We start from the raw sequence: 27,633 nt of genomic DNA, 5'->3' as shown, positions 1-27,633 counted from the left end.
GAATTTACTCAACATAAGTGCAACAATTAAACCCATGTAACACACTGTGTTCACCTGGCCTGCTGTCAATAGCAATACTTTGGTACCCCAGGGGAACACAAATTCTGTTTTAGCTATAGGTCTTATCAAATGACAGTTATTTCAAAGACAGAATGAAGAAATTACAAAATGGTTATGAAAACCATCAAACTATAGAGCAAAAAGATAATATCTGGCCTTTGTGAGACATACCTTGAATTGAATGACTTGAACCCTGAATTTCTACATTTACTGTATTGTCACTTTCATTGACAGCAGAGAGTACAGCGGTGAAGCAGACTGTTGCTAAAAAAAGACAGTTGCACTTTATGTGCGCACGGTTGGTATTACAAACATTTTTGGGGATCGAAACCTGGAGTTGACTTGACCAATGTTCCACCAACTGTAAATTACTGAATTTTAAGGTGATGTCGTTAGGTTTAATGTGAGGTTCAGGTTTAATGTTAGGTTGGTGTTAGATTAAGGTTTAAGGTAAGGATTATGGTTAGTATAGATCGGTACGAAATGAATGTGTGACTGTAAAGGCCCCACTAGGAATAAAAAACGCGCGCATGTGTGTGCTGGGGACGCTAATCTCAGCGGCGCCACCTTAAAAAAACAAGTCTCGCGGGCCTGTCAATCTAGACGAACCAGACAGAGTCTGACTCGCAGCCCCTGCTGTGAGAACCGTTTTGTCATTGGCTGAGAGAGGTAGTCCTCTTGAGACCTGACATCCGATTGGCTGCAGCATGTCGAGACACTGACGCGCACGACGTCTACCGTCTATTGTTGTGGCGTGCGCGTGAGGAATGGGCAGGATGCACGAGGAGGCAGTGGGGCTGATAAAAGGATTGCACAGGAGAGACACCAAGCTAGTGCAGGACAAATGACAAATAATATTAGCTTATGATATTACAAGACTTCAAACAGACCTTAGGCCCGTGGACACTGAGCAAGATATAGGTCTTATACAAAGGGCTATAAACAGACAACACTACAACACTCTAGGATAGCTCAGCGATCCTTCTCTCCAAGTTTTTCTATCCACTCTGGCTGATGTGTAAGTAGAAAACAATTATCGATTTTTTTCTTTCCCCTACTCTCGCCAATATCTCGACCACGCGTTGTAACAGAATAACCGAGAGTACTGTAACCTGCTTGTATCCGCAACGAATGCTTTCTTACGTTATTCTTCCTTCGGGGCCGATTTAGTGTATTCTGTATTCTGCCTTTCAGGCCTGTTCTCTCCCTAATCGTTGAACTTAAAACAATTACATTAATAACTGACTTTATGTAGAAATCAGTTATGTGTTTTATACGCATTTATTTATTATATCAACTGGTTCTTGGATTTATTGAGACAGGGGACTTCGTGACGCATGTTAATCGATGTGGCATCTTAGTGAAGTAAATGTATGAACAGGAAACGGTTCAGGTTTAAATTAACGTCTGGTAGATATGTTGATAGATAGATAGTCTGTATCTCATGTTTTCCTAACAAATCACACTGATGGAAGGGTATTGACCTTCAGTTATCATACTGGTGTTAAAGGTTGGGGCCTGTACGATTAACAGTAACGTTATGTTTAAAAGCATACATGAACGTAAGGTGTGTGGGTGTGTGGCTGGGAGGCTATGTTTGTAGCAACACTGACCTGTGACTGTCAGCATATGGGCAGCTCATCTGTGTGTGAGTTATTTTAAAATAAACTGCCTTGTCTCACGTCTTGTGGATTCTGCGTAATTTGTTAATGACCGTTAGGTGTTCCCGCTGTACAATATATTTGGTTGTAAATGTTAATATCAGTGTTAGTTAAGCCTTAAATGTACAAAAAGGCACATGTTACATGTATATTACATAGTCTTTGTGTTAGGTTGTAATGTCCACAAGTGCAAAGCATTTATTTTACTGTACACTTTTAATATACTTGACAATTAATTTCCATTTTAAATCCACACATTTTGGCATTTATGCTTTAAAATGACTTAAAATTAGTTCAGTAATTAATTGGCTATCAGAAGTGCAGCCATAAGTCTTCTGTTGAACAGCTAATAGATGAATTGTCTAATGTTCCTTAAAAGGATATTTCAACTTCTTTTTGCAGATTGGTATTTCACATACAACACAATTACCTTTTAATTTTTTGACCCCTTAACAGTTAAAAAGTAGTTACAATTAGTGCCTCCAGCCAAACATTAAAGAGAAAGAAAAAGGAAAATTCCAGTATAATTCAACCTGGCAATAAATGTGTCCATTGTGTGCATCATGTTAACTTTGCATTTCAAATAAACCTAAATTTTACATCCAGTCATATCTCAATCTGACCCAAAGGAAACTCAGAGTAACGTCATGAAACCACTTGGCTAACTTCATAGGGATCTATACATGCTGATTAAATATGCAAAAATGCATCTTTGAATTAGTGCTTATATGCTAAGCAATTTGTAATGTCAATAAGCTAAAACCTTTAAAGGGTGAATTAAGCAGAAGCTCTAAAAATGTTTTCATTTGCATACTGGCATCTACTGATTTCTGGTCTCCTTGCTCTGCCAACAGGGACTGATTCAGAGCTGGGTCATCATGATGCCAGTGAACTTTCTGGTCACTCATTGGCTGACCAACTTAATACCAGGTAAGTGATATCAGCACCAAGTGCTTTTGCCTTTATTGACTATAATATCTTCAAACTAAACTAATGTAGAGGTGACTTTTGCACAGGCACAGTGAACTGTGGTCTGAATGAGTGAATCCTGGGGTTGAACACGTGTTCATGCTGTTTGGTTTGTGGTTTGAAACTGTGAAAATCTAAGATATAATAGATATTGGTGTGGGTCTGTAGGTCCTTCTTCAAGCTTGCATCAAGAGGTGGTCAAACTGACTTAAAATATTCAGAAACATACAGGAACTGGAACCAGATATTATATTATGCTGTCAGTATGTCCAGTTGTCATGGAGTGATTATAGGTGTTCATATGTCCATTCTTTGGAACATTTTATAGACTTATTTTTTATGTTGACTTTAAAAGGTGAGATTAAAGTTAATGCAACATTTTCATTTGAAGGTAGCAGAGAATCGTAATCTAAACTTAAAAATAAAATTGGAAAGCATGCTTGTAAATTTTAATTTATCCTGGGTGGGGTGTGACAAAGGACAGGCTGAAATGTAACCAGAGGACAGCAGTCTGGTATAGTAGGCTGGTTGCATGTTTGGTTTGTTTTCTACCTGCCTATGCTTGATTTCAGTGAGTTTATCGATGACCAAATAATGTTCTGCCCACAGGAACACCCTAGGTGAAATCTAAAATGTTATTCATCCTCATTTAACTAAGCAATTCATTGTATACAAGCATAATCTCAAGAGTTTTGTTTACTGGCTTGATTCATTCTATTTCAGTCAAGTGTAAAGCTCCCTTTTTACTCCTACGTTTGATTTAAATATTTATTTCCTTTTACAAATTGAACTCTACTCCACTCTAACACTCTTCCAGGCACATTAGTTCAGTGCGACATATATTTTCATTATCATTGGCTGTTCGTGCATTCTGTCAAAACAATGATGGAATGAGTTGTTAGAGCAAAGTTATATCACAAGTGTCACTTGCTTCTTATTGCATTGAGAAGACACGTTAACAGAGGACAATACTCTACTGGATTCATAAAATTCACACAATTTGTGTTTGTGAGTTCTGTAGGGAAAAATTCTTTATCTTAGGCGACCCAGCATTACCTAGATTTACAAGAGCCACAACAAAGACTGTGCTGATACACAGTAACCTTTATTAATTATATGCTAATAAAATCATTGTTATTTTTGTAGCAAATATGGGTGCAACAATTAATGGATAAAACTGATAAAAAAAACTGCCTTGAAGCACCAGAGAAGTCTGCAGCAAAAGCAGATTTAGAGTCCAGATCAAGAAGGAATAATATTCCTTGGAGTTGGAGTTGCAGAGGGGGAAGAGGGAAACTCTAAACAAAACTATGATACGATTTGTCTCAAAGCTCCTTAAATGCACATTGCCTCTGCCCATGCCCATTGTCATAAAATTGTCTCTTTGAGTGAGGGAATACTGGTTTGTGCAGGGGCCTGGAATACCATCTTAAATTATAATATTGACACAAGAATCAGTAGAAAACACAAACACAGTTCATCAAGAAATGTGAATATGTTAATCAAGGAGAATGGTATATTTGTGTGGAGGAACCTCCATCCCCAAGAGAAAGATTATTCACACTATTCAGCAACTCACAAAGTCGACTCCAGAATTGATTATTTTCTGATTAATATTACAGATAGACACAGGGTTAAGGAATGTATCATAGGGACAGCGGACATCTCCGACCATAATGCAGTATACCTAACTGTAACTTTGAATGACACAAAAAAAAGGACACTCTATGGAGACTGAATTTGGGAATCCTAAATAAGGCATCAATTGTGAAAGAAATAAAGAATGAAATTGAAGACTGTATTAGAATTAACAGAAAAAATGAGATTGAACCAACAATAGTCTGGGACGCAGTTAAAGCAATAATGAGAGGTAATCTGATTTTAAGAACATCATATTTAAATAGAATAAAAAGGTTAAAATATGATAAATTACAACAACAATTAAGGGAATTTGAGATACAGCAACAAACAGTGAGGAATTAACAGAACAAATAAAATCAGTAAGAAAAGATATAGAAAACATGAAGTCTGAAGAGATTGAAAAGAAATTACGATTCATTCTATGAGTCTGGTTCCAAAGCTACAAGGATTTTGGCAAGGCAGCTTAGAACATACCTTCCAAGAAATTAAACACTCAATACAAAAAATCAGAGACCTAACTAGTAATGAAATAAAATATGAGCCAGACATAATTTGGAAAATCTTTAAAGATTACTATAAAACTTTGTAATGATGGTCTTAGAGCGATTACAATAGCACAGGAAGGACATAGAATTGGACTATTTGCCGACGATATTATCACATGCACACAGAATCCTGACTTAACACTACCCAAACTCATGAACGTACCGGATGATTTTGGTCAAATTTCAAGTTATAAACTTAACATTTCCAAAACACAGGTCCCCTGCATTACACTCCAAGTAGCTCTGTCAGACAGAAGTATAAATTAAAATGGGACATGGGCATCATAAAATACCTTGATTGATTATGCAAGATCTGAGCAAGCTATTTGAGATAAACTGTAGTAAAATCATTAACGACATACAGAGATATGTTGAAATGGTTAATGTGAACTCTAGATCTCAGCTCAAGAATAGAGGTGCTGTACTTGTTTCTCTCTCTGCCTGTCCATATTCCAGACTCACAATTTAGAGCATGGAACAAGCAGATATCTAGGTTTATCAACTAGAACTATCAACTAGAAAAAGGGATGGGAGGCCTTGCATTGCCCAATTTAAGAGAACACTACTATGCTGCCCAGATGAAATATATTGTGTCCAGACTATTTTACCAAATAGAAGCAAATAGAGCTCTCCCAAAGCAATGGTTTACCTCAGGCTAGGCTGGGTGATAAACACTACAGACATCAGGAAAACTATACTTTTAAAGTTACTGAAACACTCAAAACTTGGATAGATATAGTTAGAAAATACAAGCTTGAAGCAGGCTGCGTTTGTGGCTTTCGCAGACAATTCATTTTATACAAGGTCAAACAGACAACACTTTTCAAAAATGGATAAATAAAAGAATCACAGCTATTTGCAAAATTGACAGGGTCATTTTTAAACATTTGTTAAAGTTAAAAAAGAATTTAAATCGGAAAATAAAGACTTCTTCTGGTACTTACAATTAAGATGTTTTTATGACTCACAGATCAAAACAGGCCTCTCAGTAGAATGCAATATTTTAATAAAAATGATGATCGAACCTTATAAACAGATACCTTCCAAGATTGTCTCTAGACTGTATACCTGTTTACAGAAATGTAATGGTAATAATTCACTGTATGTAAAACTTAAATGGGAAAAGGAATTTCAGATCGAAGTTTCAGATTGTGACTGGCATCTGATGTGCAACGTACAACATAGCTCCACAAGCTCTGGAGGCTGGAGAGAATTTGGCTGGAAAAATCTTGACACTTTTCTTTGTGACACCTCAAATTAAAAGCAAACAAATTGGCATACAGCAACAATGTTGGAGACAGTGCGGGTGCAGTAATGCCAATCATTCTCACATTTTCTGGTCATATGCCAGAATACAACCTATGGGAAAAGGTTGTCAGCCTTTCTGAGGTTATTTTAAATTATAAGGTTCCCAGGGATCCCCGGATGTTGTACCTAGGAAATGGACAAAATTCAAGGACATGGTGAGTGTTCACTTGCATACTTGAGAATTTATGCGCCATTGATGGTTTCCTTTTCTGTTTCTTTTACCTTATTTTACTGAACTTCATGTTTGTTTCTTCCTACTCAAAGCAAAACAAAGAGTTGAAAAAATGGCACACATACCATTGTTCCTATGCATTATGGTTTCTCTGTGTGTTGCAGAGAGACTCATTTTTGGCACAACAACAAGACTGAAATTCACACTTGATGCAAGGATTCTGAGAGACCTCTCAAATTAGCCTGCTGCTATATTATCAATGGTCAAATTGACTGTCCTGGTTTAAGGTTCATATTTTAACAATAAACTGTTGAAAACAGACTTTTCTATATTCTTTTGTAAAAATCTGATTAATCAATTAATCAATAACATAATTGACAGAATAATCCATCTGTCCATTAGCTATACTCGCTTATTCCTAACTAGGGTCAGTGTAATTGACAGAATAATTGATTATTAAAATATTTTTTTATTGCAGCCCTAGTAGCGAATACAAAATAAATGGCGAACTGTCTGTTTTCCTTTGTATTTTTCAAACTTGAGTATGAACGTGGTCATCAGTGATCACACTACACACTTCAGCATGTAATGACAGATAATGAATGCATTTGTATACAGCATCTCAGTACTGACACCCATCGACTTCCATGTGCTTTGCTTTGTTCAGCTGGACCTAGACTCCTTGTTTCTCCTCTCCCCTCAATTATACCTTGTGATTATTATGTGTTTCTTTTTATTTCAAAATCTTTTCCACCAGCAAATGAGGTATATATCCAGATGTTTGTCACAGAATATATCCTTTATACCAGAATATCAATCAGAAGAGTGTGTGAGTGGGCCACATTAGTGAGCATTATGTGTTAATTAAGCATAAGGAAGCTTCCTCTTGTGTTCTGTGGCAGCAGCATCATGTCGGTGAACCCTCCAAGCAGCAACGACGCCTGCCTCAGCATCGTCCACAGCCTCATGTGTCACCGGCAGGGCGGAGAGAACGAGGGCTTTGCTAAGCGGGCCATTGAGAGCTTGGTGAAAAAGCTGAAGGAGAAGAAGGATGAACTGGACTCACTCATCACTGCCATCACTACCAATGGGGTCCATCCCAGCAAGTGTGTCACCATCCAGAGGACACTGGATGGACGGCTGCAGGTTAGTTAACATCACACATCTAGTTTTATTTACAGCACTCATAAAACTTTAACTGCAATGTTAAAGTGTTACCTTTTTGGGGCAGTTTATGTTTAGCAGGTGATGACATACAATACATATGCATACTATGCAACAAGGTGACAATATACAACAATATACTGTAACGGGTTGAGATACAACTAATTAAAACCTCAAGCCAAAACCTGACTCTTAACACCATTATATAACATCTCCCTCCCTCTCTTTCTCGTTAACCCCCTCTCCTTTAATTGTGTATATTTGTTATGTTTCAGGGTGCATGCATGCATACCTAACCCCCTTACTGAACTTGATGCATTTGACTTTTTGCTTTGGTTTGATTAGCTTGATGTGAAAGCTGTCAGTTGCAGACATTAGTGGTAATATGAGAACAGGAGTACATATGCTGTTTAAATGCTGAAAATGAAGATGAAATACTTGCACTGAGAACATCTGAAAAGGAGCGTGTCAGTCGATCTCCAAGGACATTATCAAATTTTATTTGTGGTGTGAAAAGAAGGCACACCAGTCACAGGAGTTTTTTGATCATACTGTAGATACAGAATATTACTTTGAATTCCAAAGCTGACCTATTAACAAAGCCATCAGTGGAACATGAACTGTCAAGACAGTGATCTTCTAATCTGTGCAATAAAGGAGAGATATGTACTTTGTAGGATTGTTTTATTACCATGGAAATACATATGTACAGCACAGGGCAGTGGTGATTTTCCCTAATACACAAAGTAAAAAGACTGCAGTGTAACTATCCACTCCTAATACTGAACCAGTCTGTTTTAAATTTCTTCTATGGTTTCGTGTAATGCCGGGTAACATCATCTGAATTATTCAATCACTCACTTACCTATCAGTCAATGTGACTTCATGTGTACACCTCTTGATTTCCTTCTCATATGTTAGTGTTCACCAAACAGAGCAGAACCAAATGCAAATAAAAATGTTTTCATTTAAAGTTAGCCTTGTTGCAATGCTGCTGTTACCAAACCCCTGCATTTCCCAATCATAGACATGTCTAAAACTGTTGACAAAATACAGCCCAAATACTTCTCCCAAGTTTTAAACTAAATGATCTGTAGAAAAATACCTTTATAATATTATAGTGTATTATAGTGTGTATAGTGCACATTAGTGCAAAAAGAACAGAGGATGTGTTTATAAAACATAAGAAACTTTCGTTAGAATAATGGTGCTCAATCTTGAAACTAGGCATGGGAATTGGTAAGATTATATTGATAACGTTACCATTATCGATTTTGCTTATTTTTTGATTTTTTTTTATCAATTTAAGAAACACTAGATCTACACAGGTTTTTATTGTCAAAGCAGCTGTTATCTCTGATTGTAAATGCAGTATTAATAAATGCGAGTGAACCTGCATGCAGAGATGAGGGAGCAGACCTTAGATAACGATGAATGTGAATTTAATAATAACTAGGACTGTCAATCGATTAAAATATTTAATTGCGATTAATCGCATGATTGTCATAAGTTAACTCGTGATTAATCACACATTTTTATCTGTTCTAAATGTACCTTAAATTAATACTTTTCAAGTTTTTAATACTCTAATCAACATGGGCATGGACAAACATGGATGCTTTATGCAAATGTATGTTTATTATTAGTGAAACCACAGCATAAAGAACATAGACATGTTTCAAAGATGGTAGATATGTTTTTCAAAGAACTTGTTCATATCTATTAAACACATGGAAAAAAAAGAACACTGAGGTCCAGAGAGCTGGAGTGGGACCTCAGCAGGGATGCAGCCGTCAGCACACTGAGGTCTGAAATGCACGGGAGAAACCTCAGTGGCAATGCGGCCATGGGCACACTGAGATTTGGGGAGCTGGAACAGAACCTCAGCGGCGATGCGATCATTGGTACACTGAGGTCTGGAATGCAGAAGAGGAACCTCAGTGGAGACATGCCTGTTGGCACACTGAGGTCTGGGGAGCTGGAGCGGAACCTCTCTTGCTGAACCGCTGCCGCCTCTGCGGACTCAAGCTGCAAGACTACGGACTCTGGCTGCAGCACAGGATGTCAGCGGCGTTGTCGTCGACAGTTAGAAATGGCCGTGGAACCCATAGCCCGGGTTAATTGATAGAGAGAGGGCTGTGGCAGAGCTTGGGAGTTCAGCTCCTCTGCTACTCCCTGAGCTTCGCTGGGGCTCAAGTCCTGATGCCCAGGAACCAGAGTTTTAGCATGAGTTGTAAGCAGCCTATTACCGATAGTCACCACACATTAAGCAGTGATTGAATAGGAGCCCAGGTCTTCTTCAGAATGAATCAGAGGGACCATATCAGCCACTGAGACTGCCCCAACAACAGAAATCCTATTGAAATACTGAACATACTGAACATTGAAATACTGCCTCCTCATAGTCTTGGGCAGTTCACAGCCTCCCGAAGAAGAATTCCCAAACACAGTTGTCCCTCTGCAGGGTCCATGGTCAGAGGATTCTGTCAAGAAATGCGAACAGACCTGAATGCAGAGATGAGGGTGCAAAGCACATGATGAATGTGAATTTAATAATAACACAAATCAGAAGAATACAAAGAAGCTAGTAACTAATCAGCCAGTAGACCCTAAAAACTAACTGAAACTAAATAGATGCTGAAGACTTGTAGCCTCCTTTTCTTTGGCTTGCTTCTTTGGATGACACCAGTGACTGAGAGAATGAGTGAATCCTGTAATCTGAAACCCCGTGTGTCTCTTCAGCCATCACAACCACACCCGTCGCCAAGCTGCAGGAGGCTAGGGAAAAAGAGAAGGGACAAAAAGGGAGAAGGGAAGAAAAAAGGAGAAACACAACAAAACCCCTGAATCCTGACATATTCAATTCAATTCAATTCAATTTTATTTGTATAGCGCCAAATCACAATACAAATCATCTCAAGCCCTAAAACAAGCCCTTAGCTGCACCAGCTGACCTCCATGCTGTCGGCGGTGTCTGTGGCGCGATATTTGAACTGTAGCTCGGCAGAGATGATGCGGAATCCCTGAGAGAAACAGGGGCAACCAATTTTGTCCTCCACAATCAAGCGCAACCACATCTTTAACAGATCACTGAAGATGTAAGTGTTATGTGAGACTGGAGACTCTGGAGATTCTGGCCAATGAGGCGGCACTGGAGACTCTGGAGACTCTGGCCGAGGAGGCGGCGCTGGAGACTCTTCAATTCAATTCAATTCAATTCAGTTTTATTTGTATAGCGCCAAAGCACAATACAAATCATCTCAAGGCACTTTACAAAAACTAAAACTAAAAACCCAACAAATCCCTTATGAGCAAGCACTTGGCGAAAGTGGAGAGGAAAAAACAATAAACAACAAATAGACACTGCAGGTTGGTGGGGCCAGTAACTGCACGTCAGCGATATACAGCTCCAGGACCAGGGACACCTGCAGAAGATACAGAGAGAGAGAAGAAGAGAGCACAAACTAGGGGAGAGAGAGGGCACAAGGTTAGTGACATTCAGTGGTGGAATATACATGTGAGGTCGGAGGAGAGGAAGAGGGGGGGGGGTTAGGGTAGGGGAGCTCAGTGCACCGATGGTCCTCGGGCAGTCTAGGCCTATAGCAGCATAACTAAGGGATGGTTCAGGGTTGCCTGAAGCCAGCCCTAACTATATGCTTTGTCAAAGAGGAAGGTTTTAAGTCTAGCCTTAAAAGTACAAAGAGTGTCTGCCTTCTGAACCCAGGCTGGGAGCTGGTTCCACAGGAGAGGAGCTTGATAACTAAAGGCTCTGCCTCCCAGTCTGCTTTTGGAAACTCTGGGAACCACAAGTAGACCTGCACTCTGAGAGCGAAGTGGTCTATTGGGATAATATGGTACTATGAGGTCTTTAAGGTATGAAGGAGCTTGATCATGAAGGGATTTGTATGTGAGAAGAAGGATTTTAAATTCTATTCTATATTTTACAGGGAGCCAATGAAGAGAAGCCAATATAGGAGAAATATGATCTCTCTTGCTAGTTCCTGTCAGGATTCTGGCTGCGGCATTCTGGATTAATTGGAGGCTTTTTATGGAGATATTGGGACATCCTGATAGTAATGAGTTACAGTAATCTAGCCTTGAGGTAACAAATGCATGGACTAGTTTTTCTGCATCATTTTGAGACAGGATGTTCCTAATTTTGGAAATGTTGCGCAGGTGAAAGAATGCAGTTCTAGAGATTTGTTTTATGTGTGAGTTAAAGGACATGTCCTGGTCAAAAATAACTCCAAGGTTTTTCACAGTAGTGCTGGAGGCCAGGTTTATGCCATCTAAAGTAGCTATAATTTTAGAAAAGTTATTTCTGAGATTTTTTGGCCCAAATATAATGACTTCTGTTTTCTCTGAGTTTAAAAATAAAAAGTTACTGATCATCCAGGCCTTTATGTCAGTTAGACAGGCTTGAAGTCTGGTTAACTGGTTTGTGTTAACAGGTTTAATAGATAGATACAACTGAGTGTCATCTGCATAGCAGTGGTAATTAATAGAGTGCTTCCTAATGACATATCCTAAAGGAAGCATGTACAGGGTGAACAGAATCGGTCCTAGCACGGAGCCTTGTGGAACTCCATAACTAACTTTTGTTCGTGTGGAAGGTTCATCATGGACATGAACAAACTGGAATCTGTCCGATAAATAGGATTGGAACCATTTTAACGCTGTTCCTCTGATACCAGTCACATGTTCCAGTCTCTGTAATAAGATGTTGTGGTCAATGGTGTCGAATGCAGCACTAAGGTCCAGGAGGACAAGTATAGAAACAAGTCCATTATCTGAGGCTAAGAGAAGATCGTTGGTAACTTTCAACAGTGTTGTTTCTGTACTATGATGTGCTCTAAATCCTGATTGAAAATCTTCAAATAGTTCATTCCTGTGTAAGTGGTCTGATAGCTGCTTAGCAACAGCTTTTTCTAGGATTTTAGAAATAAATGGCAGGTTGGATATTGGTCTATAATTAGCCAAAACTCCTGGATCAAGACTAGGCTTTTTGAGTAAAGGTTTGATTACTGCAGTCTTAAAGGCCTGTGGTACGTAGCCTGATACTAGAGATAAATTTACCAAGTCTAATAAAGATGAGTTCATTAATGGCAGGGTGTCTTTAAGCAGTCTAGTCGGGATGGGGTCTAAGAGACACGTTGATGATTTCGATGAAGCAACTACTGATGTAAATTCAGAGAGATCTATGGGAGAGAAGCAGTCTAAACATAACTGAGGTCCTACAGATGATTCAAGAGCTACTGTAGTAGAAGATTCATTTATTGCAGGTATAGGAAGCATCTGCTGAATTTTACCTCTAATAGTTGTGATTTTATTTGTAAAGAAACTCATAAATTCATCACTGCTGAGAGCTAAGGGAACACTGGGCTCAACAGAGCTGTGACTTTTTGTCAGCCTGGCTACAGTGCTGAAAAGAAACCTGAGATTGTTCTTATTTTCCTCTATTAGTCATGAATAGTATGCAGTTCTGGCTTTACGGAGAACTTTTTTATATGTTAGTAGACTGTTTTTCCAGGCTAGAAAAATTTCCTCTAAGTTTGTGGAACGCCACTTCCTTTCCAGCCTTCGTGATGCCTGCTTTAAGGTACGAATATGTAAATTATACCATGGGGCTAGTCTTCTCTGATTCACTAACTTCTTTTTCAGAGGGGCTACAGAATCAAGCGTTTCACGCAGTGAGGTTACAGCGCTGTCAACAACATGATCAATTTGGTAGGGAGTGGGATTGAAGCAGCTGCCCTCCACTATGTTTGTACTTGGCATAGATGTAAATAAAGATGGAATCATTTTCTTAAATTTATTAACAGCGTTGTCGGATAAACATCTGCTGTAGTGGAATTTTCTTCCAAACTCTGCATGATCCATCATTTTAAATTCAAAAGTTATTAAAGAATGATCTGACAAAACAGGATTTGGGGGAAAAACTATTAGCTGTTCAATTTCGATGCTATAGGTCAGAACAAGATCAAGGGTGTGATTGAAACAGTGGGTGGGTTTATTAACGTTTTGACTGAAACCAATTGAATCTAATATAGAATTAAATGCAATGCTGAGGCTGTTATTTTCAACATCTACATGAATGTTAAAATCTCCCACTATAATGACTTTATCTGATCGAAGCACTAAATCAGACAGAAAGTCAGGGAATTCAGTTAAAAACTCTGAGTAAGGAACAGGTGGACGGTACACAGTGACAAGTAGAACTGGTTTTTGTGTTTTCCAGTTTGGATGCGATAGACTAAGAGTGAGGCTCTCAAATGAGTTATAACTGTTCTGAGGATGAAAGTTTAATAATAAGTTTGAGTGGAAGATTGCAGATACTCCTCCACCTCGACCTGTGCTTCGAGGAACATGATAATTTTTATGACTGAGGGGGGTTGATTCATTCAGACTGACATATTCATCCTGCTGTAACCAGGTTTCAGTAAGATAAAGTAGGTCAATTTGGTGATCAGTTATCAAATCATTTACTAACAGAGATTTAGATGAAAGAGACCTGATATTTATTAATCCACATTTGACAGTTCCGTTTTTCTGTTCAATAAGAGGAGTGGTCTTAATTTTTAAGTTTTTATGAATAACTCCTCTTCTGTTAACTTCTGATTTATTTGATTTATATGTTCGAGGGGCAGACACAGTCTCTATGTGGTTTGAGGGGGCCGGCGGCTCTAAGGAAACTGCAGAGAGGCGTTTTAGACTGAGTCTCTGCATCCCGGTCCCCACTCTGGATTGTCGTGCTTTAGGTCGGCTAATAAACTCGGCCAAATTTCTAGAGATGAGAGCTGCACCATTCAAAGTGGGATGAATGCTGTCTCTCGCTACCAGACCGGGTTTTCCCCAGAAAGTGGCCCAATTGTCTATGAAGCCCACATCGTTTGCTGGACACCACCTAGACAGCCAGCGACGGAACGACGACATGTGGCTAAACATGTCATCGCTGGTCAGATTGGAGAGTGGTCCAGAGAAAACTACGGAGTCCGACATTAATTTAGCAAAATTACACACCGACTCAACATTAATTTTAGTGACCTCCGATTGGCGTAATCGGGTGTCATTGCTGCTGACGTGAATTACAATTTTTCCATATTTACGATTAGCCTTAGCCAGCAGCTTCAGATTTGACTCAATGTTGCCCGCTCTGGCCCCAGGAATACATTTGACTATGGTTGCTGGTGTCTCTATTTTCACATTCCTGACTATGGAATCGCCAATTATCAGAGTCGGTTTCTCAGCGGGTGTGTTGCTGAGCGGGGAAAATCTATTAGAAACGTGAACAGGCAGGTGATGAGCCGTGGGCTTCTGCTTAGGAGTATGTTTCCGTCGGACCGTCACCCAGGCTAATTCTCCGGGCTGCTCCAAAAAAGTGATTCGCTTACCCGGAGAGCAACACCAACAGGGGGCAATCATTCAAGTGTTTGCGATAACTTGCAATGAGTCTGTTACAGCACAGGAGCCTAGTGTTGCGGTTCAGTGATCAATTCTTTCAGTCCACAATGTTCCATGTTCTCCCTGCCTGCTAGCATTTTACACCCTGCTGTCATATGCTGGATTTTCTCGTGGGCCTTTTTGCACAGCCTGGATTTGGGGTCCCGCCTGGTGTGGTTAACCCCAGCTTTGATTGATTGTGTACTTCAGTCACTCGGACTTTATAGTCATTGAGTCCAGCACAAGAGGATACACATAACAGCCATAAGAAGAGTAAAAACAGGGACATAATGAACATGGGTAACTGCATCTTCTTTTGAAAGTGAGTTGTAGTGTAAGATAAAAGGTTTAATATGAGGTGATCCTTTTCAGATATAAGTTAAATTGTACAAGTTTATGATAAATGTAAAAGTGAGAGCCTCTTGTGCAGATGAATTTATACAATGAGCTAGATATACTAGCCTAATCTAACAATGCAACAGAGGAAAGCATTAATGGAACTATTACAATTCAGGGATTCAACAGTTTGTTTTAGAAATTTCTGGCATTTCACTCAATCTCTAACTTCAGAACATAGTTAAAGTTAAAATGTTTTTCAAAACAAATGGTTATCTGTAGTTGCATATTTAGTAGACCTAGGACACCGGTATTCTGTGTACTGCCTAAAGTACATAAATTCCAGAAAGACCCACCATTTAGACCAGCTTGCTTGTTTTACAGGATTTGTTTCATAACTATAGTATTTCACAAGTTGCTGTCTGTGTTTTAAAACCAATAGATGAAAATCGATCATCATGTCTGAATGGTACAACTTAATAACTTGAATAAAGTGAGAAATGTGCATATTAGGGCTGCATAAAATAGTAATAATTGATTAATTGGTCATTTATGTCTTCAATTAATCTGATTTTTACAAATGTAGAGAAGTCTGTTCAACATTTCATTGTCAAAATATTAACCTTAAATGAGTTTGCTACACATGTAATAATATAAAATAAAATTGAATTTTTAAGTGACAACATTTAAACATATCTTAAATTTTAATAAATTAAAACAGGTGCTTACTGGAAACAAAAACAAAGTGACACATTAACACTAATGAAGTGACATGCTTTCAGATGTGCACTTGAATAGACATTATCCTAATGAGTAATCTAAAAATACAATTGTCCGAACAGGAACTGGACGTCACTCAGACTTTTTACTATGAGCTCCCCTGTAAAAAGTCTGGATAATGTCATGGTGTGAGCCAGTGGCGGACAGACTTTCAGGAGAACCAGGACAGCCAACTTAACCAGTGATAATGTAACAGCAGGATAATTTGGGGGACCTTCAGAATCCTTGCATCAAGTGCCACTTTCACTCTCATCGCGGTGCCAAAAACTTTGTCTCTTGGTGATGCACATAGAAACCATAGTTCATGGCAACTGTCCACCAGTTTGCTGGAGCCTATCCCAGCTCTCTTTGGGTGAAAGGCAGGGGTACACCCTGGACAGGTCATTAGTCCATCGCAGGGCACCAACTATTCTAATAATCAATTTTTATAAGTTTTATCAATTAGTTGTTGCAGCCGTATATTATGTAAAGAGTCAGGCTGCATGTTACGTATTTCTTTAGCTGTATGTTATGTGTATTAGTAACCTGCTAATATCTTTAAGGGAAAGTTTCAGCTAGATCACACTTCTAATACCATCTTCCACCTTATGAAATGATGGGGTAGACCTGAGATGAAGGCACACAGAAGTATATGTGTTTTTTCATGTGTCCTCTGTTCTGTATTGTCAAAAGAAGTGAGTTAGTTGTTAAGAACTTAAGCCAACAGTAAGGACGTGAACGAGATACAGTGCTCTGTGAACATAAAAATAACATGTTTTAAATTATACCTTCTATTTTCTATATTTTCATGTTAGACATATTATACTTACATTTTGTAACAGTTATCTCTTTTCCCTGGCTTGTGTGACAGTAAACACTTGTGGTCTAGCCTATTATTCAATATAGTACTGTTTGTGGGAGTTGGCGTCTTTTTTTCTTTGTCTGCAAACCTGCATTCATCTCAGCACCAACCTGTGCTTCACACACAATGTGCAGGTATTGAAGTAGCACTGAAACAGAGAAAAAATTACTCTTGACTTGCATTCTGAGTCATTTAATTAACAATTACATAACCAGTCTGATGGGCACCACACACTGTATATATACTGCAGCCAGTCTGTGTTCATTGATATTTTTGCTCCTTCAGTATAACGTATGCTGCTCAACTCTGTTGTGCTACCTAAATTGGTTTTGGCCAAAGCAAACATTTTGTCATTCACACAGCAGGGAAGCATCTGTGAGATCCGAGGACTGTCTTTAAAGATAAAATCCACTGGTGAACAGGAGGTGAAAAATATAAAGATTTGAACAATGTGTAATGGAATCGCAGAGTAACAACAGAAGCTGAAATCAAACATGGATGTAGGATGTAGTATATCAGGGGTCTCTAACTCCAGTCCTCGAGGTCCACTGTCCTGCTTGTTTTCCAACTATCTCTGTCCTTGGAGCTTCTGATTGGCTGAACACACCTGATCCAGGTAATCAGCAGTGGGTAGGGCAGGGATAGTTGGAAAACAAGCAGGACAGTGGCCATAGAGGACTGGAGTTAGAAACCCCTGCTCGAAAAGATTGATAGGCTTTTTAGTTTTAATGAGCATGACAATGTATAGAAACTGTTATCCTAAAGGTGTGCTCTCTGTCCTCAGGTGGCAGGGAGGAAAGGTTTTCCTCATGTGATTTATGCGCGGCTGTGGCGCTGGCCTGACCTCCACAAGAATGAACTTAAACATGTTAAGTTTTGTCAATACGCATTTGATCTGAAGTATGACAATGTATGTGTCAACCCCTACCATTATGAGAGGGTGGTGTCTCCAGGTATCGGTAAGTCTGCTTCATACTTCAACAACAATGGTAACAATGAGAGTTAAATGAACTGGTGCTTTATTTTTTGTACAACGTGTAGTCAGGTTTTCACTCCATGTTCTCTTTGTCTTTCTCTGACAGTTGGTCTCAGCCTTCAGAACACAGGTGAGTTCTGTTCTACAGCATCACATAATCATTGAATTAGAGCTGGAGACTTAAAATGGTGCCATATGACTTGGTATCTAACTAACAGACATGTTGATCTTCTTGTGCAACAGTCAACAGATGCATGGACTATTTTTTCTGCATCATTTTGAGACAGGATGTTCCTAATTTTGGCAATGTTGCGCAGGTGGAAGATGGGAGTTCTAGAGATTTGTTTTACGTGTGAGTTAAGGGACATGTCTTGGTCAAAAATAACTCCAAGGTTTTTCACAGTAGTGCTGGAGGGCAGGGCTATGCCATCTAAAGTAGCTATAATTTTAGAAAGGTTATTTCTGAGGTTTTTAGGCCCAAATACAATGACTTGTTTGTGTTAACAGGTTTAATAGATATAGATACAACTGAGTGTCATCTGCATAGCAGTGGTAATTAATAGGGATGGTTTCCTAATATTGCCTAAGGGGAGCATGTATAAGGTAAAGAGTGCATCCTAATGACGTAGCCTAAAGGAAGCATGTACAGGGTAGACAGAATCTGTCCTAGCACAGAGCCTTGTGGAACTCCATAACTAACTTTTGTGCGTGTGGAAGGTTCATCATGGACATGAATAAACTGGAATCTGTCCGATAAATAGGATTGGAACCATTTTAACGCTGTTCCTTTGATACCAGTCATATGCTCCAGTCTCTGTAATAAGATGTTGTAGTCAATAGTTCGACACTATTGACCACAACATCTTGCAGCACTAAGGTCTAGGAGGACAAGTATAGAAACTAATCCATTACCTGAGGCTAAGAGAAGATCGTTGGTAACTTTTAACAGTGCTGTTTCTGTACTATGATGTGCTCTAAATCCTGATTGAAAATCTTCAAATAGTTCATTCCTGTGTAAGTGGTCTGATAGCTGCTTAGCAACAGCTTTTTCTAGGATTTTAGAAATAAATGGCAGGTTGGATATTGGTCTATAATTAGCCAAGACTCCTGGATCAAGACTAGGCTTTTTGAATAAAGGTTTGATTACTGCAGTCTTAAAGGCCTGTGGTATGTAGCCTGATACTAGAGATAAATTTAGTAAGTCTAATAAAGATGAGTTAATTAATGGCAGGACTTTATCTTTCAAAGAGATGTTATCCCATCCTGTAAATCAAATATTCTCAATGAAGTGTTTTAATAATGTGACCTAACGGCCTGCCTCCTGCAGCAGCACCAGGTGGACTCATCAAGGAGGAATACATTCATGACTGCATACAGATGGACCTTCCACCTGGCATGCCTCTGTCTGAACATCATGCAGCCCTGAAGCTTCCCCTTCCAGACCACTATGGCCAGCCCTTGCCTCCTCCACAGATGTCCTCTGAGGTCCATGGACCTCCACCTGTCTCCAGATATACTAACCTGCCTGTCTCACCCAAAGGTCAGCTCATCATTACTTATTATTATATTAATTGCTTGTCATTATCAGATGGTGTTCATTATGATTGACCAGAGTACATTGTTTTAGGAAGATAGCAGATAAATACTTTTGGGTCTCAATTAAATGGATTTGAAGAATAAAATAATGTGCTCAAAAACTGCAGAGAGCTATAGCTTCTCTATTTGAATTTGGGCTGTCAAACACAAGTCAGATTGCATTGCTTTCTTGTCCTTCCAGTCTCTGGTTCTGGCGCCATCCTGCCACTGCAGGGTGGTCATGGTGATGGCCGTCTCCAAACTCCATCACCCCAGGTTCAAGTCATGACCCCGGCACCACGACCTCCGACCCCAACCCAACCTGCACCTCAACAACAGGCTGCCCAGCAATCTTCGCAGACCTCCCATTCACAACAACCCTCCGTACCTCCTTCTCACTCGCATGGACAAAATGGATACAGCAACAATAACCACTCTCAGAGCCAGGCTGCTTTCCATAGTGAGTTCACATACTGAAATCTTTACTGTATTGTAGTACTGCACTGCTGGATTGCCTTAGAGTCCTGTTTGTCTGGACAAACAGATGGAAAAATGCCATATGTTTACTGTGTTTTCTTTTCTGCTTAAGAGAATGATTATTATAAATGGGTGCTATACTCTGATGAACACATCAAATTGTCACAGTGATTATGTTACTTTCAGCAGTTTGGACAGGCAGCAGCACAGCCTCCTATACTCCCATAGGACTGCAGCAGAACGGCCGCAGTCACCAACAACCTCCCCTCCATCATTCAAACCATCACTGTAAGATACAGCTTCTCTTCTCTGCAATGTTTCCTTTTTTGCATATGATAACCTTATGTAATGTCTATGGCTTTTAGAAAATTCTCCTCACACTGTTTTAGTATTTAATGACTTAGATTATATATAATATATTGGCAGTAGAAAATCTGGAGTGTGTTTAGTTAATTATATTTTCCCCAGGGCATGTTTTGGTGAATATCATTAATGAAGTGCATGATCAAAGCTGGAAGCTTACATTGAAACACTCTCAGACAGATATCTGCTCACTGATTTTACTAAATACAAAATGTAGTATAAGAAAATGATGATAATCATGATGATTATGAGTTTGGCTTCTTACAATTGAATGTGTTTTCCCGTTTGCCATTGTGTCTTTGTTACTGCACTGTATACTCACCAAAATCTGATCTCTGAGTCCTATACGCTTGTGTCTTATATTTATTTATTTTGAAGCTATGCTATTCTGTAATATTTTACATCGAGGTACTAATGGGAAAATATGTGTTTATGAATTGTAAAGCCTTTGATGCACTTTGAAAACCTGAAGGCACACTCTTTTATGACCTACAATTCAGGTTGAGTTTAGAAAATTCAGAGTTAGGTAGAGACCTACAAATACTGATTTGCTTTTACTTCTTCAGACTAATCTCCTGTTCCTCTACTTTTCCAGGGTCTCAGCATCATAGTTCAACCTCTTTCCCTCCCTCGGTGTCCAATCATCCAGGTTGTTCACTATTGTGTTGTACATATGAAGACACTGAACTGTTAATTGTTAATGGTGCCACTGATTTCTTATAGTTTTTGGACTTGTGTTACTTCCTTCAGAAGTGTGCTGCACATAGCTTAGTGAGTAGTCATTTATAAACATACAGTAATAGCATATAGTAATTAATTTATTTACTTTCACACCAGCGTTTCTTGACAGACATTTATCATAAACCATAAACAGTTGGTGATGACAGATCTACTGACATATATAACCAAACATACATCTAAACAACTTAATTACAATGGTTTTTGAAGCAGGACTATAATTCTCAAAGATTAAATGGAGCACAAATCAGAACTTGCTATCCACTCATTCATTCACTGCATGTGTTAACTACCTGTCTGTCACACCTTTGGTTTGGTCACTGCAGGACCAGAGTTTTGGTGCTCTATCTCCTACTTCGAAATGGATGTCCAGGTGGGTGAGATGTTCAAGGTGCCCTCCAGCTGCCCAGTAGTGACAGTTGATGGTTACGTTGACCCGTCAGGAGGTGATCGCTTCTGCCTCGGCCAGCTAAGTAATGTCCACCGCACAGATGCCAGTGAGAGAGCTAGGTGTGTAGACAAACACTCCTCTGCTGTGTGTCTTAAATAGATTTAATGGCTGCCTGTATTTTTTCTTTTTTATATTAAAGACTTTCATATAGGATCAAGTAGCAACAAAGATTATATTATTTAATGAATGATTTTATTAATTTCATTTGTTTGACTTACTGCTATCCCCCTATAAAAAATCTGCTATTAAACGATTTTATCTTCTGCTGCCACCAACACTTTGTCCTGTTCATGTTACAGCTGAATAAATATTTTAAAATGAATGCAATAATTAAAATAATAGTGATTTTAGATTTTAGATTTAGAGCACAGGTAACTATCCCACCTGTTTTTGATGTTTTTTCTGTCTAACAGGTTACACATAGGTAAAGGTGTGCAGCTGGAGTGTCGTGGAGAGGGTGATGTGTGGATGCGGTGTATGAGCGACCACGCTGTGTTTGTACAAAGCTACTACCTCGACAGAGAGGCAGGCCGAGCACCAGGTGATGCTGTACATAAGATCTACCCTGGAGCCTACATCAAGGTCAGAATCCAGCTCACACACATCACTCACATTTTCACACACATAGATTCTCTATTGTTAAACTCCTCAGCTATTCTATTCGCACGAGAACACCCATGAAAAAGCAGCATTGAGCTTACAGATAGCAAGACTTCTAGGAGAATACACAAGTGACACTTCCATTTGGAATGAGCCTTTCATAATGTTAAGTTGTTAAGTGTTGTTAAATGTTATTAAGAATGAATGGTACTATTGCTTGTGTGTGTCAGGTGTTTGACCTGCGGCAGTGCCACAGACAGATGCAGCAACAGGCAGCGACAGCTCAGGCTGCAGCTGCTGCACAGGCAGCTGCTGTGGCAGGAAATATTCCTGGTCCAGGCAGCGTTGGAGGCATTGCACCTGCAGTTAGTAAGTGTGTTATGAGTTTGTTTGTGTTTGATATTAACATTACCCACTGGAAGCCAGTTTGAAATGCAATGAAGGGTTCAGTGTTCACAGTAGAAATGTTGCCATTCTCTCCATATACAAGCCTCTGGATCATGGGCACAGTAAAGAGGGAATTCAATTCCAAGGGCCCACGGACTAACAGTGGCCCAAGAAACATATATAATTATTATGTAGGGGGATGGAATTACATTCTTTCATTCTTGTGACAGCCCAGTACAGGAGCTGCAAGAAAATACAAATGGTAAGTAAAATGTACTGAAGCTTCCTGATCTGTGGCACTATCCGAGGCTACTAAAAGAAAAAAAAAGCGTAACAATAAAAAAAGAATTGCTTGACACCCAGTCTGGAGCTTTGTGCAGCTTTGATCAACTTTTGGCTCTGTATATGTTCTCTCTGGTATTTGTTGTTTGTATTACCATATGTGTCATACAGTATGTCTTATATGTATTATGTGCTAATGCAACTGCAGCCAGTACACCATGTAAGAGTTTTTATCTTAATACTCTTTTCTGTTTAATACTGATAGCCAAATGATAACTCATGAGTATTCAGGATAGTGTATGTGTGTGTGCCTATGGATTGTTGCTCAAATTTAAACCAACATATATTGTTAAAATTGAACCTTATCAGTTTGTTACTGTAGAAATGACCTGTAAAGTTGTTCAGCAACAGTTATTTAGCGACAGTTGGTGTCGGAATGAACTGTTCTCTGTGATCTGGAAAGAATGACTGAATAGCCCTGTGACAGTAAGCACCATCACAGATTATCACGTGTGATTTCAGGTCTGTCTGCCGCAGCAGGGATCGGTGTGGATGACCTCAGGCGATTATGTATCCTGAGGCTTAGCTTTGTGAAAGGGTGGGGGCCTGACTACCCACGGCAGAGCATCAAACACACCCCCTGCTGGGTGGAGGTACACCTGCACCGTGCTCTGCAACTTCTGGATGAGGTGTTGCACACTATGCCATTGGCAGACCCAGGGCCTGCTAATTGAAGACCATGTTTAAATTCCAATCTGGAGTGTGTGAACATTTGCACAGTGTTTGGACATTTTTGCTTCAGGCCAAAAATGCTATCTAATTATTATAAAGAGCAAATTAATCAGAAACACAGAGAAGACAAGATCAAGAACACATTATGCTTTTAACAATCAATGCACACATCATTCATGCTGTCACATAAACATATATAGACATATAATATACATACAATAAAACCAAAAGGTCTACAGCCACACAGTCATAAAATGCTTAATCTCTAAAATCTAAACTCAAACACATTGAAGTAGGGTCAAATTTTGACTTTGTATACTTACCAGTTTTCATCTGTCCTAATGACATTTGCATAAACTAGAAATCCAGTTCAATTCAAATCAATTCAATTCAATTCAGTTTTATTTGTATAGCGCCAAATCACAATTCAATCATCTCAAGGCACACAAATGCAGGGATGTGTTTCAGAAATCGAATCCCTTATATGCAATTTGGATTTCTTCTAAATGTGGGAGTGTTTGACTCATTCACTTAGACATTCATGAATAATGTTATCCAGGAGTCGACAACATCCCAAACAGATAACTGCTTACCTCTGGAAAATGCTGACAGTAAATTTCAGCATCACAGTTCTCTTCATGTCTTTATAAAGCAACAAATGTGACATAGAAGTGTGGGTTAAGGAAGCCAGTGTTAACGTCCTCTGTGTGTTTGTGCCGTGCTCTTAACTGTATCTTGATTTAAACTAAAACTGTTCACGTGAGTAGCTGGTTAAACCTATTTTGCTCAGTTCGAACTATATTATTTTTGTACCAAAAGTCTAAAATGTCAAAAACATTAAGCTTTAAAGTAGTGTTGTACTTTGTAATGAAACAGTACTACCCTGTATGTAACCAAATTGTTGGTGGAAATCACCAAAGCCAGAATACCTCATAACTAAAGTGCAAAGTCGCAGTTGAGTTTCCTGCCCAAACCGCACACACATTGTTCATCACTGGCAGGCTGAAGTCTGGGAGGGCACAGGCTGGGTACCGGAAGTTTGGGATTTGTTATTGAGTCATACGCTACAGTTTTCCAGCACAGTGGACTCATGAAAGAGACTTATGGTGACTTACAATGTCCAGAGACAGAAAACTGAGTGCTTGTATTGTCAGACCAATAGTGTGACACTAGTGCCTTTCTGTTTTCTGGTCTGACCTGTCAGGATATAATCTCTTGCTAACATGTAGCTAGCAGTTTGTTTGAACTCTGGCCTGTCGTGTACAGTAGGGTTGTGCAGCTGAAGTCCGCTCAGTCTAGGCAGTTGGCTGTGTTAGGAGAGGAGGAAAATGAAGAAGACTGTTTTTGTATGGGTTCAAGGGGCACAGTACCTCCAGTAGCTGACTGAATGTGAGCGGGTTCTCTCACATTGAGGAACTACTTTTAAAATAAAATTCTTTAAGAATTACTATCAGACCAAAACCTTAAGTTAGGACTGACACACATTTTAGGAAGTTGTTCTAGTTAGCAGCTACCTTTAGCCTGAGGGAGGGTGTAGACTTGGAATTGCACTCTCATGCTGTGTCTTTATATACAGTGTTTCTGTGGAGGGAAATGTATGTGCATCATATCCAGAAAAAAAGATTGGCATTAAAATCTACATAACCACTGGATCTGTCTGACTCAGACTGTGGAACATGAGTTTGGAGAAGAGTAGCGATTATACTGAGCCATACATCTTTCAATATATGAACTGTATAGATAGTCTATAAAAATGGACTTGAAAAATAAAAAAAGATGTGCTTTAAAGCCAAAACCCAGCACACAGATGTACTGTATATATAACTATATATGCTTGTAAAAGCCTTTAGTTGATTTCACCATGAGGAAGGATGCACAAGAGTTCAAATAAACCGCTGCAAACAGGCTGCTTGTGTTAGACACAGCATACCATATAGACAGAGATCTGCTGTCCTGAGGCAGGCAACAGATATTACTGAATAAAAGGGTACAATGTAATCTGTGTCAAAGGGTCTAATCTGTGAAATCCAAAGTGGGAATACAGTCTGTTGATCTAGATCCCAATGTGAAGAAATGTACTGTGTTTATGTGTGAAGTCAGGATTCATGAGATGTGTACCTTGGAAACATACAGTATGTCATGTGATTCAGCTGCGTTGCAAAGATCAGCCGTTAACATATGCATATTTGTGATTGTGCCTTTTGTTGTCAACAGTAGATGCACCAACACTGGATTGTAAAGTCAGACACAAGCTTGTCTTTCTACACATAAATTGTGATTTGGTTTTAAGATGTTCAGAATTTTTGCTGATATTCTGTGGTTCCCTCAGGTATCTATGTAGCTCATCAAACTGATTTATAGAGATAGACTAATACTATTAACAAAGAACTCATCTTACCTGCATAGTATTTATTTACTGTCTTAGTCTTTTGTGAGTATAAAATATGAATGAGTATGCCTGGCACTATTTTAATCTTAGCATGGACAACACAAATAGATGTCATATTAATCTGTTCCCTTCTACCTATATTCAGGGAAGTACAAGTGTTCAAGTAGGCTTTCTCAGAAAATGAGCAAATTTGCTATCATCAGCATCATTCTGATCTCTCTCTCATCAGATCACTGTTTATCACATCACCTCCATGAAGTGTCCAGAAATGCTTTGCAGTAGTACCTGTGTGTTTCTAGTGTTATTTTGTGCATTATTATTGATTTGAGCCAATTAATTATTTCACTGCTGTTTTACAGCTTGCAGTTTTAATCGGTCATTTGTACTGATGGAATACCAAAAGTACCATGTAATTAAAAGGAAAATAGGAGAAGCTTAATTTAGACCCAGATATACATTCACTATGTACAGATTATTATCATAGGGCTGTTCCCAAAGCCCAGATTAACTAAAGTGTTTAAGTTCTGATAAAGGTTTCTGACCAATAAGATTCTTTCCATCAGTATATATGTGATTAATGATGACAACAGGGCTGTTATATTCAGCAGTAACATGATGTGTAAAAACTGCTCTCAGCAGCTATGCATCAACACATCCTCAACCTTAGACTGTTAAGTGGGGGTAGTATATAGTCAGTATTTTCTCTGAGATGAATCTACAGAACTGTTTTGGGGTCTTGTGCAGTTGCATGGCAGCCTCTGCATCTCTGGTTGTCTTTGTTCTACAGTACATTTCCTGGAGAGAAATTTAATGTTAAACCAGGATGCACTGCCCAACGGTTTGATTCTGAAAATGGATCAGAAAATGTCTTTTTCTTGCACATGTTAGAAAAAGCAGTTAGGAGTCAGGGTACACTGCAAAATGACAAAGCCTATTACAAGTTGAAAATATTTTGAATTGGAAGTACAGTTAAATATTCCAATATTTTTATATTTCACAAAATATGTTAGCAGAACAAAGCGGACAAAACGTTTCTGGATAAAGTCTTATTTCATTCTATACCAAAACCACTGATGATGCATTTTTCATTCTTGTCTCTTCTTAATGTGACACAAAATTTATGCCATTCATAAAACATTTCACAAGTTTATTCATACAAAACAGAAAAAATATAGTAAATGTTAGAAAATTATTTTTATTTTGTAATTATTTTATTGTAAAATGTGCTGCTCTTGTAATGTTGACTGTATATTAAAATAAAATCAATACATGGTATTGTCATATACAAACTTTGTTGTCTTGCCAGAGACCCCTGTCAAATAAATAGTCTTAAAGTATTATTTGGTGAAATATCCTCACTGGAATGACAAACAGTTCCTATGCAGTGGTGAAATATAGCAGGTAACATGGAGATGAAAAAAAAGCACACAGTTTCTTTTACTCAGAGCCACAGCACATCCGCCATATACAGCCACATGCTAACTTTAACCACAACTTATTCTATGTCCTATCTTCTCTGCCGGACCACCTGAAAGACAGGATCCCTGTGAGGGAGACTGCAGTGGTGTGTGGCATCAAATGTGACAGCAGTAGGAGCACTACATCAGTGAGATACCAAAGACTCCCAGCATCAACTGTCTGTGAACACCAGAATAAAACAGAACCTCAGGGAGTTGCAAAACTGGTGTCATGGACTAATTCAATTCAATTTGATCTATTTGTATAGCACCAAATTATAAAATCATC

The 27,633-nt window shown here is 38.9% G+C and overlaps 1 protein-coding gene across 3 annotated transcripts; it reads left to right on the top strand.

Annotated features, from left to right (window-relative positions):
* Positions 1 to 366: 366 nt before the first annotated feature.
* On the top strand, positions 367 to 27,633 carry smad10a (SMAD family member 10a). Of its 3 annotated transcripts, none has more exons than XM_026299828.1 (13): positions 367 to 1,078; positions 2,576 to 2,651; positions 7,259 to 7,502; positions 17,702 to 17,876; positions 18,000 to 18,023; positions 19,221 to 19,433; positions 19,671 to 19,928; positions 20,135 to 20,233; positions 20,904 to 20,957; positions 21,373 to 21,556; positions 21,911 to 22,079; positions 22,328 to 22,466; positions 23,289 to 23,500. In XM_026299828.1, the coding sequence occupies exons 1-13, from the start codon at positions 1,075 to 1,077 to the stop codon at positions 23,498 to 23,500; spliced, it is 1,851 nt and encodes a 616-aa protein (XP_026155613.1). In that variant the 5' UTR covers positions 367 to 1,074. The 3 variants fall into 3 exon arrangements, with proteins under 3 accessions (XP_026155613.1, XP_026155611.1, XP_026155612.1); XM_026299826.1 differs by having other exon boundaries at positions 371 to 1,078; positions 20,132 to 20,233; positions 23,289 to 27,633; XM_026299827.2 differs by having other exon boundaries at positions 371 to 1,078; positions 7,262 to 7,502; positions 20,132 to 20,233.

The sequence above is a fragment of the Mastacembelus armatus genome, chromosome 11 (assembly GCF_900324485.2).
Source record: "Mastacembelus armatus chromosome 11, fMasArm1.2, whole genome shotgun sequence".
Taxonomy (NCBI): Eukaryota; Metazoa; Chordata; class Actinopteri; order Synbranchiformes; family Mastacembelidae; genus Mastacembelus; species Mastacembelus armatus.
Note: the sequence above shows the minus strand (reverse complement) of the source record. Positions and strands in the feature narration are given on the sequence as shown.